Raw genomic sequence first — 24124 nt, 5'->3', positions numbered from 1 at the left:
TGTGTGTGCATGTGTGTATATATATATAAAAAATGTAATCTGTAAAAGTAGAGTAATTCTCAAATACTTAATCTTCCCACTCAAATGTGTATGATCAAGTTTTGATTAAAAAAATAAATGGAAATGAAAGTACAGGGTTTAATGGCATGGCAGCACAATACTAGCTACAGGGTGCATAATAAAATTTAAGTTCTAAATATGTAAAGATAAACAAATGCAAACAAAACAAATGGGAAAACCTCCCAAACAAGCATCAACATGTAGCAATACAATACAAAAGGGACAGAATTTCAAATGATTCTAAAATGTAGATAATAGGTATTTTTAAAAAAAAACTTTAATGATATGGTCAAAGTTTGCTATATAAACAGCATTTCCTCAAAAAAGTTCAAGATTTTTCTCCACTAATATTGTATATACCGGTACTTGTTTATAAGACGAGTCCAACTGCAAACTGCATAGACCCAGATCTGCCAATGCATAATGCACCAGCAGATCAGGGTCTGTGCAATTTGTAAGGAGTAATCAGTAGAACAAACAATATAGACCCAAATCTGCAGGCACATTATTCTACAGCAGATCAGGATCTTTGTTGTTTGCAGTTTAACTTGACTAATAAATGTATATATATGGTAGTACATGCACATAAAGTCTCCTGACTGAGACTAAGTTCACATAAAAATTATCTGTCTCTCAGGGTGGAAGTCAATTGGCACAATACCACCTCATCTCTACAATTTCTTGTATATGAGTATGTGTGTGATTTTGACTTTTAACCAAGCTTTTAAAAAAATTCAGTCATTGCTGTGATGTCTGCAGTGTGGCAGATTATAGTGATGTCTGGCACTTGGGCATCATGTTGCAGACATGTAGCATGATGTCCCACCAAGTCGCATTATCCTGGCACCAGGTTGACCAATCTTAAACACTAACCTCTTAATGCTGAGTGCCAAGCGAGGCAGCTGTTAGTGCCAATTTTATAAGTCTTTGGCTCAGCTAGGGTTCAAACCACGACCTCCCACATCCAAGGCAGATGCTTTAACCACAAGGGCATTGGAGACGTCTCTTGTATAATGAAGAATGACACTCTCTGATGAGGATTAGTGGTATGTTCCAAAGCTTGTGTCTGGAGTTTTCATTTCACATATTTTGCCCAGTACTTGTACACACAGAACATGCTGACTTGTATGTTTTAAGTTAGTATATAGAAGGTTTCATTCACAATGGGCGACTGCGGGGCAGCTTTAGTTGCGTTATATACCCTTTCCTTATCCTTAATACTGTATGTGACTAACCAACCAACAGTTCATAAGTTTCTTTTTTACCAGATTGTACGAAGAAATCATGTTTTTGTAAGAAATTGGGATATTACTAAGTTCTCAAATTTAAGGTTTTGCAAGTTTGTTTTCAGTTTGGAAAGAGAATCTGAAATGCTGACATTTTTATTTTGACGTTTCAGTGCAGTTCAAAGATTGTGGTATGATGCAATTATGGCAGTAAAATGGGGGCTTTATCCAAGAACTGGCTTGAAATGGTACCATGGGATATTGCAATGACAAAAGTTTATTTTTACAAAAATTTTAATTATTTTATGTTTTTATTTTCTCTCCACTTAATACAGCTGACTAATGAGGGAAAAATATAACAAAGTAAACAATAATCCAAATGTGGATGGGATGAAAAGGACAAATTGATAGTACTGTACTTCATAGTATTACGGCTGCCATGTTAGCTACATGAATCCAGGAAGAATACTGGACTGTGTTCATGACTTTTCACTACTTCATTACTTTATTATCTTTGCCATATCAGGTAAAATGTATCCAGGAATAATATTGAACTGTGTTCTGCACTTTGTCACTACTCCATTACTTTATTATCTCCGAGCTCAATCAACAGTTCAAATTCTAGACTGCACTATATTTTAAGGTCCTATGAACCTCTCCACAGGACTCTGACGTTTCACCTTTTGAACCAGTGGTCATTTGAGACATCTCATACTGAAGTCGGAAAACTATCAATTCAAGTAGAGTATATGTCAATTGCTACTGTCAAATAAGCTGCTAGATGGACAAACAGATCAGGTCATCATTTTTTAAGAAACTGGACAAAAGATTAAATTTGTCCTGAAAAAACAAAACTCGAAAATCTCCTAGACCATCCTAATGTAAGTTATCATTCCCAAACTGATTTCAATCCATGAAGTCATTCAAAAGTCCGAGAGCAGAAATTAAATTTATGACATGACAAGACAGGATGGGATGTGAGGGGACAGACAGTCAATTTGTAATACTATACATGTATATGGCAGATACGTTATAAAGGAATTGCACAAATGAATGATGGCATGGCTGTTAACATATTGTATTTAGCGATGCAAGAGTGAATCCAGCCACTAGCCATGTTCATTATTTAAGCTATACACTAATAACTTTTTTCCTTGTTAATAATGGACACCATAATGCATAGGTACTGAAGGCGCATATAACAGCACTGCCCCAAACTGTCAGCCTATTATGCACCAGAAGATCTGGGTCTATATACACTGTTTTTATTTGGGCATGTATTATATATATATATATATATATATATATATATATATATATATATATATATATATATATAAAGTTCTACAGTGATCATCTCAAATGAATCTTTTTAAACAAGTTGAATGCCTTCCATTGTGTCCCTTGGTGGACAAATGATGATTTAATTCAAAGTTTTATAAAATTTATTTAATCACATGACAAAAGTCAGTGATTATTTACCATAATACTGTAGTATCATCAATTTTTATGGGAGACCAATTTTCATGGTTTTTGTTGTTGCCCCGAACCATGAATTTAAACCCCCCATTTTTTAAAATGTTGTCATTCCTAGAGATTAACACAGCTACTAGTATTTGATAAATCAAGGTCAATACTGTAATCTGGTAATTAAATATTAGCTTTTACATGTGTTTATATTTTATTTTAACCTTTATAAACAAGAATTATAAATAATTTTCTATTGTTTCAATGCACACCTTCGATAAGATATCTGATAGCTGTAGTTTTACACTCACTGCCTAAAATCAATGTGAGATAAGGATAAAGAGAAAATAAAGAAAAAGCATAAGGTATTCAAACAATAGTAACACTGAAAAATGAAACTAATACAAAATAATAGTCTATGCAAACTAAATATAATACTTATTCAAATCGATCCTTCATTATTTGTTTTTGTTTTTTTGGAGGGTGCTCTGTTTAATCTTTACAAACCAGTTAGTAGATGTTGTGCTATCCTCTATGTGTTGCTACTCTGTATAAATTTTTTTTAGCATAATTATTTTTTTAAAATTATATTCTTTTATGTATGTATGCATGTATGTATATATACATATATATATTTTTTTAAATATTCTAAACATTCATCATATTGTAGAAGGTATTCTTCAGCCATCCTCTCGTCTTCTCTTTGCCATCTTCTTTTTTCTTTTCCCCTGATTCTGTCTCTTTCTATTTGGTCTTCTATTCCTTTTGTTGACAGTTCAGTTGGTTTTGTCACTGTTGTTGTTGATGTTTGATATCATGGGCATTTCTTGTACTTCCATTAGCTTGGAATTTTTTGTCTCTTTTTCTGTTGTCTGTTGCTGTTTATTTTGCTGTAGTTTTTGTTTTAATTGTTGCTGCTGTGATCCCTACTGTTGTTTGTTTCTGATTATCTAATGCTTGGGTTGATGTTATTGGTCCTAATATTGAATTTTCTGTTGTTACGATCCCTATTGTTGTTGATGGTGTTTTTTTCTTCTGGTTCTTGTTCGTTTTCTCTTGTTTGTTTCTTCATAGGTTCCTTTTGCTGTTGCTCTTGTTGTTCTTGCTATTGTTGTTGTTGTATTTTTCCCTGTCTAGCTTGCATTTGCTTATCTTTCTGCTGTTGGTTTGCAGTTTGCATTTCTTTGTCTGGTCATTTCTTTTCTGGTATCTGTTGTTGTTGTTGTTGTTGTTTCGCTCCCAGTATTCTCAGTGTTCTCTGTTAATTTTCTTCTCTTAGTGTCTCTTGGTTTTTGGACATTTCTGCACTGCATGTTCGGTCTGTTGACATCTATTGCACTTTCTGTGGTAAATGCACCCCTTAAACCACAATTTGGCCAAAAACCCATGCAGAAAGAATGCTCTTTTCTTTTCTGTTAGTTTACTCTTTTCTATCTCCAAGATTCTTGTCCCATTGTAAATAGATGTCATGGGGACTGTAGCTTGTCTTGATGAAATGACCTTGATCTTCAATTTTGTCTTGAACTTTTCAACCGGTGCTTCCAGAGGTATTTCCAACAGTATATCAGAAAGGTGCAGTTCTCCTGTTTGTTTCTTTATCTTGCGCAGAATAGGTGTTGGTTATTTGACTGTTACTCTTTCCCCTGCAATGTTTATCTCTCCAAAGTTTGAGTTTCTTTAGGGCATATGATGTATCCTTTCGGTTTAATGAATGTATTTGTTGCAAATAGTCTGGGTTTATAACTTTTATTGCCACCATCACTGATGTCATTGCCAGTATTCTTTCTATGGATATCCCTGTCATGTCAAGGTCCCGTGTTCCTTTTTTTGTAACTACATTCCAGAATGCATCCCTCATTAGTTTCTATTCTTGTCTGAAAGTACATGTACTTTTCTAATTCTCTGACTTCTTTGTTAAAATGGTACTAACAGCTGCCTTACTTGGCACTCAGCATTAAGAGGTTAGTGTTAGAACTGGTCAGCCTGGTGTCAGGATAATGTGACTGGGTGGGACATCATGCTACACATCTGCGTCAGGATGCCCCAATGCTAGACATCACTATAAACTGTCACACTGCCGACATCGTAGCGATATGACTGAAATATTGTTAAAGCTACATTAAAAAATCCAAATCACACACACACAGACTTCTTTGTTTGCTCTGTTGGCTGCCTTTTTTTCCCGATGTATCCTGTGTCGCTTGTGAATAATTTGCCATGTTGAATTCTTCTCTGATTTTTCTTTTTAATATTGTAGTAATTTTGTTTCTATTTGATTCTTATCTCATCTTGAGAGGTATCTTCGAAAGTGCCTTGCATGGTTTCTCTTTCAGAATCCGATGGACTTTTTTGCGGTTCGCTTTGTAACTGCCATTGCCAATAATAAAGTAAAACTTATGGAATCAGACAATTTATTCCATATCAATTCCATAAGTACTTCACAGCAAGTGAAAATTCCATAGGGAATAAAGTTGCAACTTTTATCCATAAGCACTTTTTTCCATATGGAAAGCAGGCTCATGTATTATAGCATCATGGAAAATACTCTCTGAAGAATTAATAACCTATACTATCTGATTCAAATAGAAATATTGGTGGGAGTTAGAGTACATATATATGTCAGTGTAGCTGATGTGGAAGGATGAATATACACGTATACTCATATAAATCTGAAGAAATACATGTATGTCAGTTTTCTTTAATTTATTTCCAAAAGATGTTTAAAAACAGACAAATACATGACCAAAAAAGTAGAGAAAATGTAAACATGATCAGAAAATTAATATCTGGTAGTACAAGCACAGATAAATCTTTGGTCTTAGAAAATTTGGTGCAAGGTGGATTTTGGGCTTGATCTGATGTTTGCTCTGAAAAGTAATTTTTTTGACTTCCTATTAAAATATGCGTTATCAAAATCATACCCCAGTGAAAATGTGACTTAAATTTCAGCAAACTCAATGAACATTTCTTGACATTCACTCAAATATCCTTTTTCACAAAAATTATGGTATTTTAGAAGATTTTACCAACATTTCTGAAAATATTAGTGGGAATTTGTGATTGAAATTTAACTGAGAGTTTGTCAAAAATTCTAAAAATATAGTGATATTTTGTGATTGTAATATCACTGACATTTTAGTAAAAAAAATATCAATAAGATATAATAAAATTTATCTTTTGCTTTTTGTACAATTTGAATGATTTTCAGCAGCATTTATATTCCGTTTCTGATAGCTGTAAATTGTATTGTTTATTTTGGGCACAATAACTTCTTTCCACATCTTTCTGTATTATATTTCTTTATCAAATTTTGTTATTGTTGTTGTATTTTTTAAACTTAAACTAGATTTAACTGCCCTCAAACAAGTTTTCTTGTTTTCTGTTTTAAATCAAAATTTCGCTTTTCTCCTGACCTGAATCTGATTTTCCTCGATAACGACCCTTTTTTAAATATTGTCACCGAAACTTTTTTAAACTAATGCTCACCAGTAGCTTCTCATGGGTCGGTGGTTCTTCCCTGGGTTTTCCAGGGTTCTTCCTCCACCAGTTATACTGGCCACCATGTATTGCTTATCTTGAGCTGAAAAATGGTGTTAAACCCAAGAACAACAACAACCATAAATAATGCTCTATCTGGTCCCATTCCGCAATGAGCTTTTAATAAGTATTTGCTCCATTTATTATTTAAAGAATGATCGTTGTAAAGAGTTTTCTGATTGGTCAAAATTTTGTACTTGCCCAATGAATCACTGCATAACGGAAACTAATGGGAATGCTAAACATGGTGATTCGAGCAGGATACGAGTTTGAATAACCATTTGAAAAATGTGCGGCACTGAGAACAGCTTGAACGCAAAGTCGATGGGAACGTAATTGGTCAGTCTGTATGAAAACTGAAGGCCAGGACTAGCATTTTGCTTTCTGTGTGATAAAGAGCTTCACAGTAGCGGCTAACATGCTAAATCGGACAAGGAATTGAACATGGATGATTTCTAAGTTATATAACTCAAAACTGATTAACTTCCAGAATGAATTTAAGGACAACACATAGATCACTGGTGGGAATTGTTGCGAAATACCCATGTCTATCAAAGATCGTCATATCTTTGCAGAATTTTCTTGGCCCACACGTAGAATCATCGTTCAATATCGTGAGACATTCTTGTGCATATTATCAAAATATTCTACATGTGTTGGAAATCAGTGTAAAATAAGAGTACTTATATCATGATAAACATTTATCACGGCTGCTTATGGAACAAGGACTAATTCAAGAGACCACAACAGCATCATAGTTTGTACATTAATAAAAAATCAAGTCTGCAGTACAAGTGACATGGCAAGCTTCTAGCATTTCTTCTTTTCATGTATCAAATGGATGCATTTCTGTAATTTTGCATTATTTTCACAGTTGAATTTTTCAATGCAGATTAATAGTTTATATTTTATATATGTTTATGTGTTCATAGATGCCTGTGCATATATTCCAGGCTTGATACTTTGATTTTTAACATCATTTAATTATTTAGTGTCAAGCCAGATTCTTCACATCATGTTGTATATACTGTATATATTGTACATAACAGATAGAAGGCCTCAAGGTAGATTAGTTCTGTAACTAGTTCTGTAACTAAGTAAGTTACCTTCTCTAAATAAAGTCATCATTATTATTTTATTATTATTAACTCCCATATATGTTGCCTTGGATGTCATATAATTACAACATCTGAAAAAAAAAATATCATGCAAACTTAATATCACCTTGGTTAATAAAGTCCTGTTTAATTCATATTCATTATTAATTTGAAACCTTCTGAAATGTATGAAAAACTTCTTAAACTTTAGTAAAATACTATATAATGATAAAAATTTAAGTGAAATCTCACAAAGGTTTTAGTCAAATATTTGTGAAATCTCACCAGACTTTTCAGTTAAATGAAAAGGACTTAAGTGATGCCATCATGGATTAGGCTTTGTATGCGAGAAAGAAAATGAGGGCAAGAAAAACCTAAATCTAATTTGATAATGTCTGTCAAAATAAAATTTATGATCCATTTTAAAAATTATGTTGAATATTCATCATTGATTCCCAATAATGTCTAAGAATCATTAGGCAGTTTAATAGAAATCTGAAGCAAATTATTTTATGGTTTAGGCAGAAAGCACTTAAAAAAAACGTCTTAAATCTGCCTTAAGTATGCCTGGAAAATTTTGTACAGGATGAAACCCTTTTACCGAATTCCATATGAACCATTACCAAACTCCATATGGTATATTTGCCAATTCCATATGGACTATTCACAAATTCCATATGGAGTATTGCCAAATTCCATATGGATTATTGCCAAATTCCATATGGAATTTTAGTTTTATTCCATATGGACAACCTACAGATCTCATGGACTAATTTGCATATTCCATAAGATTTTCCATACTGAGTATTACAGAATCCATAACATTTCCATATGGATACACTGAAATCCATAAGAGAGCTTCAACTATAAAATAAAAATGTCCATATGGATATTTCTGAAAAAGTACGTATGGATTCCATATCCAATCCATGTGGAAAATTTTGTACGGGACACCATGTAATAAGGGCAGATAAGGTCCTTTTTGCTTTAGTTAGCTCATGTATGAAATTAAGTTTCCTGTCCTGGCAAACAACTGCCTTGCTCACATCATGCAGTCAAGAATCTCCTTTTGATGTCAGACCTCTGTATCCTACACACGAACAAAAGCATCAGGTCTTACAACCAGAAGGGGCATCTAAATACACAACAGTAAAAAGTACATTTGTGTAATTTATATATTCTGCAGTTGTATGTGGTTTTGTTTTGTTGTGGGTTTAACATCATTTTTCAGCACATGACAGGGATACATGAAAGCCAGTGTACTTTGGTGCAGGAAGAAGCAGGGAAGACCCTGGAAAAGAATCAACCTGGTGACCCAAAGAAGCTAATGGCAAGTCTTTTAACATGAACATTGGTCATGCCAGGACTCAAGCAAACAGAGGTTGAGATGAAATGTGTGAGTGAACTCTAAAGGTGACTGCCTTAGACCACTTGGCCACCCACCCACCCCTCCGGGCCCCAGATATGTCATGGAACAAATTGTATAACTCTGCATCACGAACTGAAATCAGCATTGAACTCACCACAAATTTGATTATAGCAGTGACCAAGAAGAAAACTTCCTATCATTTCCAGTTTTTAAATTTTTTAATAAATTATGATTCCTACACCAAAGTTTTCTTATATATTAGGTGCTCAGTGAAGAAACACTTTACCTGCTTTGAAATTTTATGTTTTAAGCCCCACAAAAATGTTATCTGTCATCGTATAAGCATGAAGAAGATATGTGTAAGATCAGTTCAATTAGTATTTATAACTCTCAAGAGTTATAAAGAAATCAAAATTAGCATTAGTCTGCCAGCCCAAAGCTAGTAAATTCCCTCTCAGGCTAGTAGTTTTAATAATTTCAAGTCCGATGGCTAGTAAATTTAGTTTTGGTTGTTGCCAGTCTTTAATTTGAGGGAAATACTAGCGAAGATTCAGGATTAGTATATTTCTCACTATACTAGTCCTTCTGGCTGAAAATAAATTTATGATAAATTCAAGGCCTGAGATACACAACTTTCCCAGAACAACAAATAGGGTACACACAAAAAGAGTTTGATCAAAATTCACTCTAATGCTTACAGGAAAGGAGGGGCCCTGAGTGGCCGAGTGGTCTAAAGCGCTCTCCATCACGGATCACTGCCATCTCACCTCTGTCTGCATGGGTTCGAGTCTCGGGCTCAGCAAACGTGGATATGTGAGAAAGCTTGCCGGTAGCTTCTCATGGGTCGGTGGTTCTTTCCAGGGTTTTCCCGGTTCTTCCTCCACCATTAATACTGGCCACCATGTATAGCCTATCTTGTGCTGAAAAATGGCATTAAACCCTATAACAACAACAACAGGAAAGGATCAAAGTTATTTTTTTATTGTTTGCTGATGATAACAGACAATTCCTAAAACAAAACAAAGGAACAGCATGTTGTAAGGAATATTTTCACAACATTTTATCAATTTTCATGGGGAATATTCCACTGTTCTATCTGTTTTTATAGTGAATATTTCCACAAGGTTTTAGCAATTTTCACAGGGAATATTTCCACAAGGTTTTATCAATTTTCACAGGGATATTTCCACAACATTTTATCAACTTTCAAAGGAATATTTCCACAATGTGTTATTAATTTTAACTCAGTTACTTTGAAAACAGTATCCTTAAAATCCAACATCAAGATATCATCAACACAAGCAACATCCCATTTAAACATATGGAGTTGATCAAAGAACATAACTATGTCAAAATACAGACCTGCAGAAAAAAACATAAAAGCACACCTAGGACAAAAGAAAGTGTTCAAACTGCATCAGAATATGTCACATGGTTCTTGACCTATGCTGATTACAAGCAACATCCTAGACAAAGATCTGAAGTTGAATGACAAGGACCATAACTCTGTCCAATATGGTGCAGATTTTTTTTTGTTGTTGTTGTTCTAGGGCTTAACGCCATTTTTCAGCACAAGAAAGGCTATACATTGCGGCCAGAATAACTGGTGGAGGAAGAACCCTGGAAAACCCAGGGAAGAACCCTGGAAAACCCAGGGAAGAACCACCGACCCACGAGAAGCTACTGGCAGGCTTTCCCACATACCCACGTTAGCCAAGCCTTGGACTCGAACCCACGCAGACATAGGTGAGATGGCAGTGATCCAGAACAGTGAGCGCTTTAGACCACTGGGCCACTCGGGGCCCCGCCAATATGGTGCAGATATAACAAAACCCAGAAAAAGAATACCTAAATATATGAGACAACATTCATACCAAAACTTCCAGCAAAGTATATACAATGGTTCTTGAGATTTGCTGACTGCAAGCAATATTTCAAACATATGTGCGAAGAAAAGAATTTGTCTGACATGTGGCATAATTCTATCTAAAAAGGAGTATACGGGACAACCGCGAATTCCATAAAAGGTACATTTAAGTGTGTGCATGTCTGTCTGTGTGATTAGGATTTTTAAAGTAAGTTTAACAAATTTTCAGTCATATTGTTACAATGTCTACATTGGCAGTTTGTTGTGATGTCTAGCACTGAGGCATCATGCAGCAGACATGAAGCATGAAGTCACATTATCCTGACACCAGGACAACCAGTCTTAACACTAACCTCCTAATGCTGAGCGCCTAGCAAGGCAGCTGTTAGTATGACTCAGCCACGGTTTGAACCCACGACCTCCCACATCCGAGGCGGACACTCTAACTACTAGGCCACAAGAGCAGTACATTTAAGTCTGTGAGACAATATTCAAACAAAACTGCATAAAAATATGCTAAACAGTTCTTGAGCTATGCTGGTTACAATGATCTGAAACAGTGGAGAATTAACACTGACATAACTGTGCAATAACTCAATCAAAAGTGGACCTGAAAATACAACATTTTGAAAAGGCACATCTACATGTATTAGGCAATTCACATGCCAAATGGTATCAAATTATGTTAGGGCTGCTCAGTTTTGGTGGTTACAAGAAGTGTGAGCAGACAGAGAAAAAAATGAAAATATTCTGACTATTGGTGAGTTACCAGATTTATTTGTTCTGGGTGCCCACTGGGCTACAGCAACATTTGATTGTATATGTATTACATACCAATATTTGATTGTCAAGCTGTGAAATTTGAACCCGATTTCAGTCATGAACAATGCAAAATCCTTTTATCAGAATAATAGATGATGAAGCTATATCATTTTAATCTGCCAGTGACTCAACAATGAAATGACCCTATAGAAACCATCTTGCTCTTCCTGTACATGACAGCCATATCAAACTTTGATTTACATTCATAAAATGAAAATCCACAAATAAATATATGCAAGTAATATACTGTATCTCCTTATAATCAGACTTAGTAAGCATGCTCTGACTTAAAAGCAGGAAGTTCATTTAAGTCATTTTTAATGATGATGATAATCTATAAATGACTCATTTAAACAAAAACTACTGCATAGTCTGACAATCTCTTAAACCAAACTTGCAGACTACTCACATTCAAAAACCTGGCAGAAAATACTCACTGTATACAACTATAATTGTTTAAAAATTTACAACCCAGTTAAAAAAATTTAACAATTTTACATCATGGAAAGGAGCAAGCCAGTTTTTGAAATATTACAAAAATGAAACATTTAACTCTTTTCAAAACTGAATTTTCTCAAAATTTAACCAAGTAAAAATTTCTTTCTATAATATATATTAGATTAACCAGTTTAGGACATGCAAAACCTTCCTCTGAAAATTGTTATACATGCCTCTAAAGCTAAATAACGACCCTTAATCATTAATTATACAGTAACCCTTAATGTCGTTGTGGGTTTCATGCCATTTTTCAATAAGTGGCAGCCAATATAACCGGTGGAAGAAAAATCCAGGAGTGCCCAGGTAAGAACTATCAACCCATGGGAAACTACTGGCAGTCATTTGCAAACTGTACCCACAATGGCCAAGCCCAAGACTCAAACACATGTGGGCTGAGCTGTGATGACAGTGACTGGTAAAGGTAATTGTGTTAAACCACTCTGCTTCCTAGGGACCCTTTAGTAATTGTAGAAAAATAAATCTGACATACCTATGTACATAGTATACAAAAATGTTGGCAATTCCTAAAAGGATTACATACCAAATACACACTGCTTGTAAGTAGACTCCAACTGTAAACAGCATAGGTACTGTTTTGTCATCACATAACACATTGGCAGACCAGGGTCTATTCTGAGATTTCTGATTACATCTAACAAATTGCACAGGGTACCCCAGGTTGCAGAGTGGTCTAAAGCGTTTGCCTTTACTAATACCTAACATCTCACCCCTGTCAGTGTGGGTTATAGCCTCAGACTCTGCCAGTGTGAGAAAGTTTGCCAGCTGTGGATCACTGGTTCCTCCTTGCAGCTACCCAGGTTCTTCCTCCACTAGTTATATTGTCTGCCATACATAGCTATAGCTAGCTTATCATGTGCTGAAAAATCGCATTAAACCCACAACAACAACCTGCACAGACCCTGATATGCTAGAACATTATGCAATTGCACATCTGGGTCTGTGCAGTGTTTAGTTGGACTTGACTCATAAGTGAGTGTATACAGTAAGTGCTGTTTGTTTTCCATAAATTATATTCAGGTACATGCATCTGATACATATACAAAAAAATAAGAAAAGATTTATTGCCCTGCAATTATTTGCATGAAACAAGGAAAGTCCAACTTCCGGGTGAAATTCATCCAGACAAAATTTTTAAAAAATGATATTGCAACAATCTAACCAGCTTTATGAATCAATTTTCTTCTGGTCATCAGTAGTGTACATGATTACCAAGGCCCCTACTGCAATGACTTGTTTATATTGTCAATGACTTGGTAATATTGTATCATTTTTCTTTTACTTTTGGGCTCTAAATTAATGCAGAAACGTCCCTGCCCAAGTCAACCCAGGGGCATAAGGTATGATCATTAATCAAGGTAACATGCCCGTGTGAAGATACAGAAGTTAAATTGTACATATAATAACCTAATTGAATCGCCAAGTATTCACTATACTGGAAGCTCTGCATGGCTTGCCAAGCAACAGTTTTTGGATGAATGCAAATTTATCCATATTCACATCAATTAAACTGAGATCATCCAACTAATATTGTGGAGGTAGAAATAAACAAAATGAATATTCCTCAATGCCTGAGTTTATGGAAGTTTAAAGGTTTCGACAAAGATGAAACTGTTCTACAATGGGACTGTTTCTTCGCATTCTTGTTGAGTTTAACAGCACTTTTAATACGTTATTGGCTATATCAATGGTTCCCAACCTATGGGTCACAGAGCTGGAAGGGGGGTGTATTCCAAGGGAGTATAAAAGTACAACTATTAGCATGTGGGGATGCACATATTTTCTACCAAGTTAAGAAGGGGTACTCATGCTCAAAAAGGCTAAGAACCAATGGGCTATATCATTCTGAGGAAATGATAGCTAAGTGCCACTCAATCTACATACCAAGGCAGCCGAACAGGCTGACTTTGGCAGGTATCAAACCCACAACCCTGTGATTATTAGTCTGGTGCTCCGCCAACTGAGCTATCATGGCTTGTATAATAGGAAGCTGTCTAATATGTAACATACTGAAGCTAATGATGCCCAAGTTATTAAAGTACTGTTTGTTTGTTTCTTGGATTTTTAACCCAGCTTTAACAATTTTAGTCATATAGCTACAATGCCTGCAGTGTGGTTATTTAGAGTGATATATAGCATCATGCCACAGAAATGTAGCATGATGTCCCACTCAGTCCCATTATCCTGACACCAGGCCATCCAGTCCTAACACTAATCTCTTAATGCTGAATGCAATGTGAGGCAACTGCTAATACCATTTTTATAAGTTTTTGGTAAGACACTGCCAGTTTTCGAACACACGAACTCCCACATCTAAGGCAGACACTCTAACCACTTATGCCATCAGAGCAGTCTATCAAAGTACTGAATCTTACGATGATATCTAATAAATACTGTTTAATTCAAACATGACGCTGATGAGAAACAGCGGTGAAAGAGAATTCAAATTATTTTTAAGAAAACTGTCAATGGGTGATAATTATTAACCTTGACCAAGGACTTTCTTACCTGTAAGGCAGTAAACAGCTGTATCCCTGACCCATCTATGCATAGCCAACACCAGGAAATTACCAGAAATATACAGAAAGAAAATGAAAACAAACTATTTTACTACAATGACTTCTAACTTTATTCTCTCAGCTTAAACATGTCAGATGCCAATCCAGCCTAATGACATTCTACCATGATGTTTGATCAGAAGTGCTCAGTGGAAAATTGTAACTGCAACAAAACAAAATCATACCTATAATTTCACATGTGGCTTAACTTTCAACTTTGGGCAAACCAAGTTGCAGTCATTGCTGGATTAAACCCTATGGAGGCCCTTAGGCCCTTGAAATCTTGGGGGCCCCCCATCGCAAATTTTCCTAATACATTTTATCAATATTATTTGATTCGTTCTTGCTGGGCCCCTAGGCCGGTGTCTACTCTGCCTATTTGGTAATCCGGCACTGGTTGCAGTTGTTCCTACATGTAAAAATGGAACTACAGATAATATCCCATTTTAGGTACCAACCATTTTTTTCAAATGTTGGAGGGAGGCAATGAATTTGTATGCAAAACGCATTTCCCTCCAAACAGCTTGAACTACATTGTAAATAGTCTCTTTCTAAGTTGACTCCCAACTCATCCAGTCTCAACATAGTCTACCGAGTGAGGTTCTGTACCCCCAACACATCCAGTCTCAACAGTCTACTGAGCAAGGTTCTGTACTCCCAACTCATCCAGCCTCACCACAGTCTACTGAGCAAGGTTCTGTACTCCCAACTTATCCAGTCTCAACACAGTCTACTGAGCGATGTTCTGTACTCCCAACTCATCCAGTCTCAACATAGTATACTGAGTGAGGTTCTGTACTCCCAACTCATCCAGTCTCAACATAGTATACTGAGTGAGGTTCTGTACTCCCAACTCATTTAGTCTCACCATAGTGTACTGAGCCAGGTTTTGTACTCCCAACACATCTAAAGCTGTATAAATTTATCAGCTTCTCCTCCACTTTACAATGATTTTTCAAACTAACTACATGTACAATTATGGTGATATTTTTTCTTTGAACAAAGAAAGGAAGCAATTAAGTGGCCAATATTCAGAGTGCTTCAGTCTTGCTGCTTTTTTCCATCAATGCTGGACTGATTAGGGTGTAATGAAATAAAAGCTGAAGCTCCACAAGGGATAAAGATAATCAATCTTGTTGGCAAGCTTCAAAGGTCATCAATTTCTGGCCAGTTTTACACAGAATCTAAAACCACTTGACCTGGATAGTAACTGACAATGTCCAGGAGTGTTTCTGTTGTTAATATGGGTTTAATACCAGACCTTTGAAGCTTCATAGGTCATGGATTTCTGGCCAGTTTACACAGAAACTGAAACCACTTGAGCTGGATAGTAACTTGACAATGTCAAGGAGTGTTGCTGTTGTTGTTGTTGCGGGTTTAATGCAATTTTTCAGCATCCTGATATGAATATGCATTAGAACTCAGGAAATTTGTATCTACACTGGTACAAGCTGAATGTGTATTATGTGTGATTATGGAACATTGTATTTCAATTCATAGATGAATGATTACTACTGAAAGTCAACAACATGGAGTAGCAAATAAATAATTTTAGATTTATCAAACCTATGGTGGAATATCTGCCCAGTACTTTCACATGTCTCATCTGAATATTGTATCATAATCCCCAACTCACCTACCCCCACAAAAGTTTCTTGTTTGGTTTGCCCTGAAATCTTTTCCTCAACCTTAGAAAGTACAATCAAACATTAACGAGGCACTGAACAACTACACCAGTGCTGTCCAACCTTTTTGACACCATGGGCCACTGAAAAAAAATTTCTTTAAGCTGAGGGCCTTAGCAGAAAACTGAAAAGCAACGACTATATAGCTGCTTGAGCTCTGGCAGGCCATTTAAAATCAGCCCACGGGATGCATGCGTCCTGCGGGCTGGACAGAACTGAACTACACAATGATTTGGATGTCAAAAGTTTTAAGGTCAAATTCACAAATCTTTTTCCTTTAATTTCATTATCATCTACTGCATTTGGATGTTGTTCATTTTTAGAGGGTGTCAGAATATGGTGGCTCAGAGTCAGTGGTTAACGCAGTAGACTTGTGACTAGAGAAGTTCAGGTTTGATTCTCACCATGATATGAGCATATTCTTCATGGGCAAAGTACTTTACCATACTGCCATTTGCATGATATAACCTTTCATATGATGCTTGCTGAAAAACACCAAACCAAACCAAAACTTTTAAGGGTCTAAACAGTCTCTTAGTAGGGATAAACAATATACAGTTTGCCAGAGCTCATGGAAGAAGTTTGATCCAGAAATTAAGACCTTATTTTTCTGTCTGTTAAATACTTAACAACAATTTTGCACTCAGTAAATATGTGTTGTACTTACATGATCAGTTACTTATGAACTTTAAATATATACCAAAATAATACCATACACAATAAAATTTAAACATAAAAAATATACTCATGGGGCATATGAAATGCTGATGTTTGGGTACAGCAGACATAACAAAAGCATATCAAGTCTATCCAGACGCAACCAGCCTGATCATGTATAAATTTAATTCATAGGACAAGGAAAGCAATCAAAATTCATAAACTATTTTGAGAATGCATTACAATAAAAATAATAATCATAATAATAAAAATGACTTTATTTAAAGAGGGTAACACAATTAGCTGAACAACTAATCAACCCTGAGGCACTCATACAAAGGAATTTATTTATTGTTTTATCTTTTGCTGCATCTCTGAAGCCACTGGATATATTGGGTTTGGAAGAAGGAAATAAGTGGGCATTTCTAATGCCAACTGGAATACTATTCCTGAGCGAAATTCCATAGTATTGTAAACTTTTTTTGAATAATTCCTTATTTGGTTTGGGAATTTTATACAGCTTGGTAGACATGGATCACAGGTGGGGAGTATTACCAGGCAGCCAATAATGAAATAGTGATTGTAAATATTCAGGAGCACTATCCTGTATATTAAGTTGGCTGTTATACACTAATTCATGCAAACAGTAGCAGGTAAATTTCAGAAAGAAGAAAAACACAATAAAATCTCTTCTGCAATAATCCTAGGAATAAACCACATAAATAAAATTGCTTTGTCTACTTCCATGTATATCATTAAACAAATTTATTCTGAAATCAGACCATCTTCCTAATTTTTTCTTCCATTTCTTGTAGCCAGTTACCTTGGTAAATATTTTTGTGGAAAAATAACTGATTATACCCATTGAGAAATTCATCATCTTGCTATGAAAGGAGGAAAAAAAATCCAGATTCAATAAAAAAAACCTCAGGCCCCACCCGACCGCTCCAGTGGCCTAGCGGTTGGAACGTCTGCCCTAGATGTGAGAGGTCGTGGGTTCGAACCCCCTGGTCAGCCTGGTGTCAGGATAATGTGACTGGGTGGGACATCATGCTACATGTCTGCAGCATGATGCCCCAGTGCTAGACATGACTATAAACTGCCACACATTGTAGCGATATGACTGGAAAATTGTTAAAGCTACATTAAAAATCTAAATCACACACATCACACAGGCCCAATCCAGAAAATTAAATGGTCTCTTACATGCTTGGGTAACCTTAGATTAACTGCCAGTGGTAACTCTATTACCAACATAGCTCATGCATCAGTGATCACCATGGCCAATTAAAACTGAGACTTCAAAGTGCATGCAGATCTCTCTTCCTAAGCCTATTCATTCACATTTATAATACAAAATTAATCTGTGGAAAGCAATTTATCACAATATATAATAATTAGTCTATTTGTACAGAAATGCTAAAGACCTATGATGAGCCAAACAAATAAGCCCGAGCCATAAAGTTTCATGTTTCATCCACAAACAGAGCCTGAGGATCAAAATTCAAGAACAAAATTTATCCAAAGCTACTGAAGCCGAATAACATACTTTACTCAACATTTACTAATAACTGTCAGGTGAAGTTACTCTGTTGATTTGTACATTGTCAACCCGGGCCCAATTTGATGGCTATACTTCAACTGTGTCAAACCGTGAAGTATGTTACACTGAATTCAAAATGGGTGATTATTGTTTGTTCCAGTCCAGGGTAAAATAACCACCAATCAGAGCTGAAGGCAGCTTATTCCCTGCTTAATGCACAGGAAGTATTGGCAAACCAACAGAGAAACTTCATGCAAAAGTGATTTTTCAGTGATCAGTAAAGTATTTAAATCTCACATAGGGAGCAAATTTGGACAGTCTCATTTTATGCTGAGATTTTAATCAGTAATTAACTTAAAAACATGCCTATGAAATAAATAAAATTAGCACAGAATCTGCAAGGGGACAGACTTCAAACCCTTCGATTTTGTCACATAAAGTACCTTTTTTTACATTTTACAAAAAAAAGTGGGTGTTGTCATTACTTTTCCTTCTTCACTAACAAAAACAAGTGCCTGTGGCTTCAGCAGTTGTTTTGCATATGCAGGAAGTACAATGTGATAGATTTTGTTGGTATTCATCCCAACTCCCATGCAATGACTTTTTTCAAGATGAGATTTTCCTTACTTGAAGAAATTGCACATGTTTCAAAGATAACACCATAATGTCATCCAAGTTTAAGTGAAGACATGAAAATGTGAATAAGTTTTTCTAAAGCATTCGTTCAGTGCATAGCCAAGATGAGTCATGCATCTGATCAAATGGTGCAGACCGACATAATTGACCTAAAAGGTTGAATTAAAACCACTGACAATTAACAGGTAGACTGAAAGTATTTTTGTTATCTTGTCATGGATGAGAATGGCAATAGAGGCTAAAATTAAATGTCTGCAATCTGCATACTGCAAATACGAACAATACATCAATACACATAAAAAGGTACCACCTACCACTGACAGACCCTCTAAAGATTCAGGTCCGGATTATCCATAGGGGCAAAGCAACCTGGGACCCTGAGGCTAAAGGGGCCTCATATATTATCATCTGATTTTACAGGCTGGGTGCCCAAGGCTCAAGGGGCCCTGTATATTATTGTCTGATTGCAGAGGAAGTGTTGTTAATAGTACTGTAACCATATCTAAGAACAAGGCAGGATAGCTATGGGCCCCTATTTTGGCTGTGCCCAGGGCCCCCAAAGGCCTTAATCTGGCCCTGTAAAGATGAATAGACCATCAAGTAGATATGTGTATTGATAATGTATTGTACTGCGGGATGTGTATCTTTTAAAACCTAGTAGCAAGATTAAGTTTCAACTGACTCCTCGTCTTATACGCCTATCAACTTTGCGAGTCTACACTCAGATGGATGCATACATTCTAGATCTGTCACCCATGCACACACATGATATAAAAGAAATTTACCAGGACCATACAAATATTTTCCATTTTTTAATCCCTCAATTTCTAAAAACACTCCCGCCATATGTTTACCTTGGAGGTATTATCTCGAATCAAGATTCAACAAATTTAAATACCATATGGAGCCGCCAGGTTTATTACAATGAATAAGACCTACTGACCCATCTTAAATTCAAGGCAGTTTTTAATATGAAACTGTTAGCTTTTGGGAGTTCACTATTTCCTTGTCATGAGTCATTAGTAACAACTCGTATTGCAGACAAGAAGTTGTAAATGTAATGATATTATGTGGCAACCTAAATACAACTTCTGTTAGCCCAGTTCCAGCATTCCAGTAACCCTTAAGTTCTTGTGTAGCAGCCTGCTGAACTATCTGAGCCTTTGAGCTCATGTGGCTGCCTGTAGAACTACCTGAAATCAACAAATGGTAGCCCAGATTCCTGCATTCTGGTTGCCCTTGAGCTCCTGTGTAACAGACTGCTATACTATGTGAAATCAGCAAATGGTAGCCCAGATTCCTGCATTCTGGTTGCCCTTGAGCTCCTGTGTAACAGACTGCTATACTATGTGAAATCAACAAATGGTAGCCCAGTTCCTGCATTCTGGTTGCCCTTGAGCTCCTGTGTAACAGACTGCTATACTATGTGAAATCAGCAAATGGTAGCCCAGATTCCTGCATTCTGGTTGCCCTTGAGCTCCTGTGTAACAGACTGCTATACTATGTGAAATCTGCAAATGGTAGCACATATTCAGCATTCTAAAGCCTTTGAGCTCATGTAGCAACCTGCAGAACTACATGAACTCAACAAATGGTAGCCCAGTTCCTGCATTCTGGTTGCCCCTGAGCTCTTGTGCAGGAGCCCTGCAGAACTACTTAATATCAACAAACAGTAGCCCTGCTTGAGCATTCTTGCAGCCCTTGAGCTCTTGAATGCCTGCATAGCTTCATAAATCAACAAACGTCAGTCATTACCCAGCATTCTGGTAATGTTTGAACTCTTATATAGATGTCTGTAGAAATATATATATCAATAAATGGTAACCCTGACCCAGTACCCGAACTGCAAATAATCCATCTGGTAACTATAGGTGATTGAAAATTAAAATTTAATGAAAAGAAACCATTTTGCTTCTTTCATGGTGACCTTTTCATCCAAAAATCATTATGGCTGCAGTTCTTATCCTATTTGGGTGGCAACCCAGATTAGGTTTGTGGTGTAAGCATTGCCATCCATCAAATTCTATATAAAAAAACCACTTCCTTTGAAAATTTCATATTATTAGGGATAATCTTAGAAACCCCCCTCAAAACATGGTGGCAATCCATTATGTGGTCATGACACATGGGTTAAGAGTCACTGCAAATGGGCTTTTCCTTACCCCAAATGCAAGTCATTCACAAAATATTTTACCTGTAGATTGTACTAAATTCTATTTATCGTGAGGAAACCATTTTGGTATTTTCTTGTTTCTTGTCACTGATGCTGACCTTTGACCTTTTGATCCCAAAATTAATGAGGTTCTTTCTTACCACAAGAACAAGCCATCAACAAAGTCTGGTAACTGTAGATGGTGGACAACTAGAGTTAGCTATATCTGTATTTGGTATAGTTCTGCAACATCAACACACGGGGAGAGTTGTTACACTACAGTTAAATAGAACTTAAAAAACTGTCCTGTACTACAGGATTATCCTGATGGTTCCATTCAAATGTTTTCACAAAGAATTATTTTTCTTTTAGCTGTCCAGTTCAACACTGAAGCAGTAGATCATTGTTCATAACACAACTTTCAAAATATTTTTGGCATAGTAAATGACCCAACTTTCAAAATATATTTGGCATAGTAATCAAGTTTTTAATTTTTCGTATTAATTTTTGTTCATTTTAATGGCACTGGTAAATTGATCCTAATCATGCACAGGAAATGCGTGCTAAGTGCCTTTCCAAAAGACGTACTAAGGTGACCGATCCAGACAGGTATTGTTGTTGATGTTCTAGGGTTTAACGCCATTTCCAGACAGGTATTGAACACCTGGATTCTGAGTCTGATACTCAACCAGTCTACCATAACTCCCACAGAGGCAGTGGTACACATGAGCTGGTATGGTCAGGAACGCTGTGCCATCATGACATTTATCGCTGGAATGGCCTTACCAGAAAGAAGGTATCGGGGGTCGGTAATGTACCTGTGAGAGTTAAAATCTACTTACACCAGTACAAAGGGGAGGAGATGCTATTTGAGTAGTACTTCACCCATAACAGAAAACACTATTTGCTACCCTACACAGAAGGCCCTATCTGACCAATGCACTTGAAAGTAGGAATACTTGTATCTGTATCCTGTGGTAAATTTTTCCAATGATTTAAACCTGCATACTGGGCCAGATATGTCTCAACCGGTTAACTGAGTGATTAAACATTAGAACTGGCCTTAGATGACATGTATGATTATGATGATTATTCATGTGCAAAATATTTTTGGAAAAGTAATAAAGTAATTATTACTTATGATGTGCATGAAATGTAATAATATTTAATATCTACCACAAGTATGCTTTATCTATTCAGTATCTCAATGTTGCATACTGCTTTATTTCAATTGTGTATGACCCACTTTTGCCTGTTAATTGTTATTGTTATTGTTCTTGTCTCACTATTTTATATTCATTATGTTCCTTTTCTTTTGTACCTTGTCATGTGCATATTTTACTTTTATATGTACTGGTTTTATATACTAGTTATCCTCTCTCTCTCTCTCTCTCTCTCTCTCTCTCAGATGCATGGTGACTCAGTGGTTAGCATTCCAAACTCAATACCAATGGTGCAGGTTCGAATCTTACTATCTGATCAGCCTGCATTTGGTTACCATAGTGTGTCTTTGGGCCAGGCACTTGACTCCAACTGCCCTGACACTGAATAACCTACTTGTGCTGCTGTGCTATAAAACAATAAATCAATAAAAACAACAATCTCTCTCTCTCTCTCCTGTCCAGACTGTATTGTTATTAGGAAGACATCCCATCTCGTTTGTCAGCAACTGTTGTCTACAACTGAATGTTGTCAACCAGACTTGAAGACTGAATGTTGACATGTCTCTAGCACCCCACCCCATATTTTGAAATTGTTGTGCATATGATATCAATTACATGGTTGTTTCATAGTGAGAAAAAAAAAACTGAGTTAAATGACTAAAAGACACGGACCTCTTAAAAGATATTGCGGGTTTGCTTTTTTAATGTACAAGATAGTTACCCTGAACTGTTTTTCCAGTCCATTGCCCGCTTCGTCTTCCTCGCTCTGCATTCTGTCAACATGGTCAATGAACTTCTGCAGCGAAGCTTGCAGCTGTAATATCACTTCTGTAGACATTTTAGAGTAAATTGAAATCCACTGAAATGTTCTGAGTTTATGTTCCTTTTAGATACGACCTAACATTCCTTCTCAACTATATATAATTCTGTGTTACTTAATCCATTCGTTCCTGCCTTCGATTGAGGAAGTTTGTCCGGACGTTGTCACGTGATGTATCCTCTTATTTAGATCAGAATCGAGTTTGGCAAGGTTAAGCTTCGCTTCGCTAAACAAAATGAAAAACTATTATGTTCGAGCAAAGCGCGATTAGAGAAATATAGGTGTTGATAAATTACAATTTCGTTTTATTTTAAACATCAAACTTTACGCTTTCATTCAATTATACATACAAATAGCCATTAAGAACGCCTTTGGCTGGACAAGTATTTACCGTACGTTATGTCCTGAAAAATAAATATTTTTGGCTCAAACTGACGATTCTTGTTTAAAAACATTCAATATTGCTGACAGAGGATTTTTTTATAATGCCGGTCTTTATTTCATTCTGTTATTATTGTTTATTTTTGTTAATTATAATGCGGGTCTTTATTTCATTATGTTATTATTGTTTATTTTGTCAATATATTTGTTTCATGAGTATCACCATTTGAAATCTTGAGCAGCAGAGAGGGTAGTCCTACCTGTAAGACCTGACGCTGATATTTATGTTTATAGCACCTAAACAAAATCAAAATGGGCTATGTCTTACATGTAGGACTACAGAGAGGGTGAACAGACCTTTTGCTGAAACGTCATTTGCTTAGAATAAAAGCTTCTTACGAAATGAAAAAATAAGGTCACTAACGCTAAACCGAAGCCTCTAACTTACCGAGAGTTTCTCTAATTGGTTTAATTTAGTTTAGTTTATTTATTTATTTATTTTTTTACTTATCCTTATCGTTTTTTGTTTTGTTTTTTTTTTAAATTTGTACGCGTTTTCGTTTAATCA

At 36.0% G+C, this 24124-nt stretch overlaps 1 protein-coding gene across 1 annotated transcript in view; it reads right to left on the bottom strand.

Annotated features, from left to right (window-relative positions):
* Window positions 1-23343, bottom strand: part of LOC149788059 (uncharacterized) — a 135003-nt gene extending 111660 nt beyond the window's left edge. Inside the window, exon 1 of the mRNA XM_089974345.1 lies at window positions 23077-23343. Within this exon, the coding sequence (XP_089830471.1) occupies window positions 23077-23193 (117 nt within the window). The 5' untranslated portion in view covers window positions 23194-23343. The remainder of the gene's footprint in view (window positions 1-23076) is intronic.
* Window positions 23344-24124: the final 781 nt, after the last annotated feature.

This window comes from Sinohyriopsis cumingii, chromosome 11, assembly GCF_028554795.1.
Source record: "Sinohyriopsis cumingii isolate HCF-2022 chromosome 11, ASM2855479v2, whole genome shotgun sequence".
In the NCBI taxonomy this organism is placed as follows: Eukaryota; Metazoa; Mollusca; class Bivalvia; order Unionida; family Unionidae; genus Sinohyriopsis; species Sinohyriopsis cumingii.
This window is presented reverse-complemented; position numbering and strand designations above follow the sequence as displayed.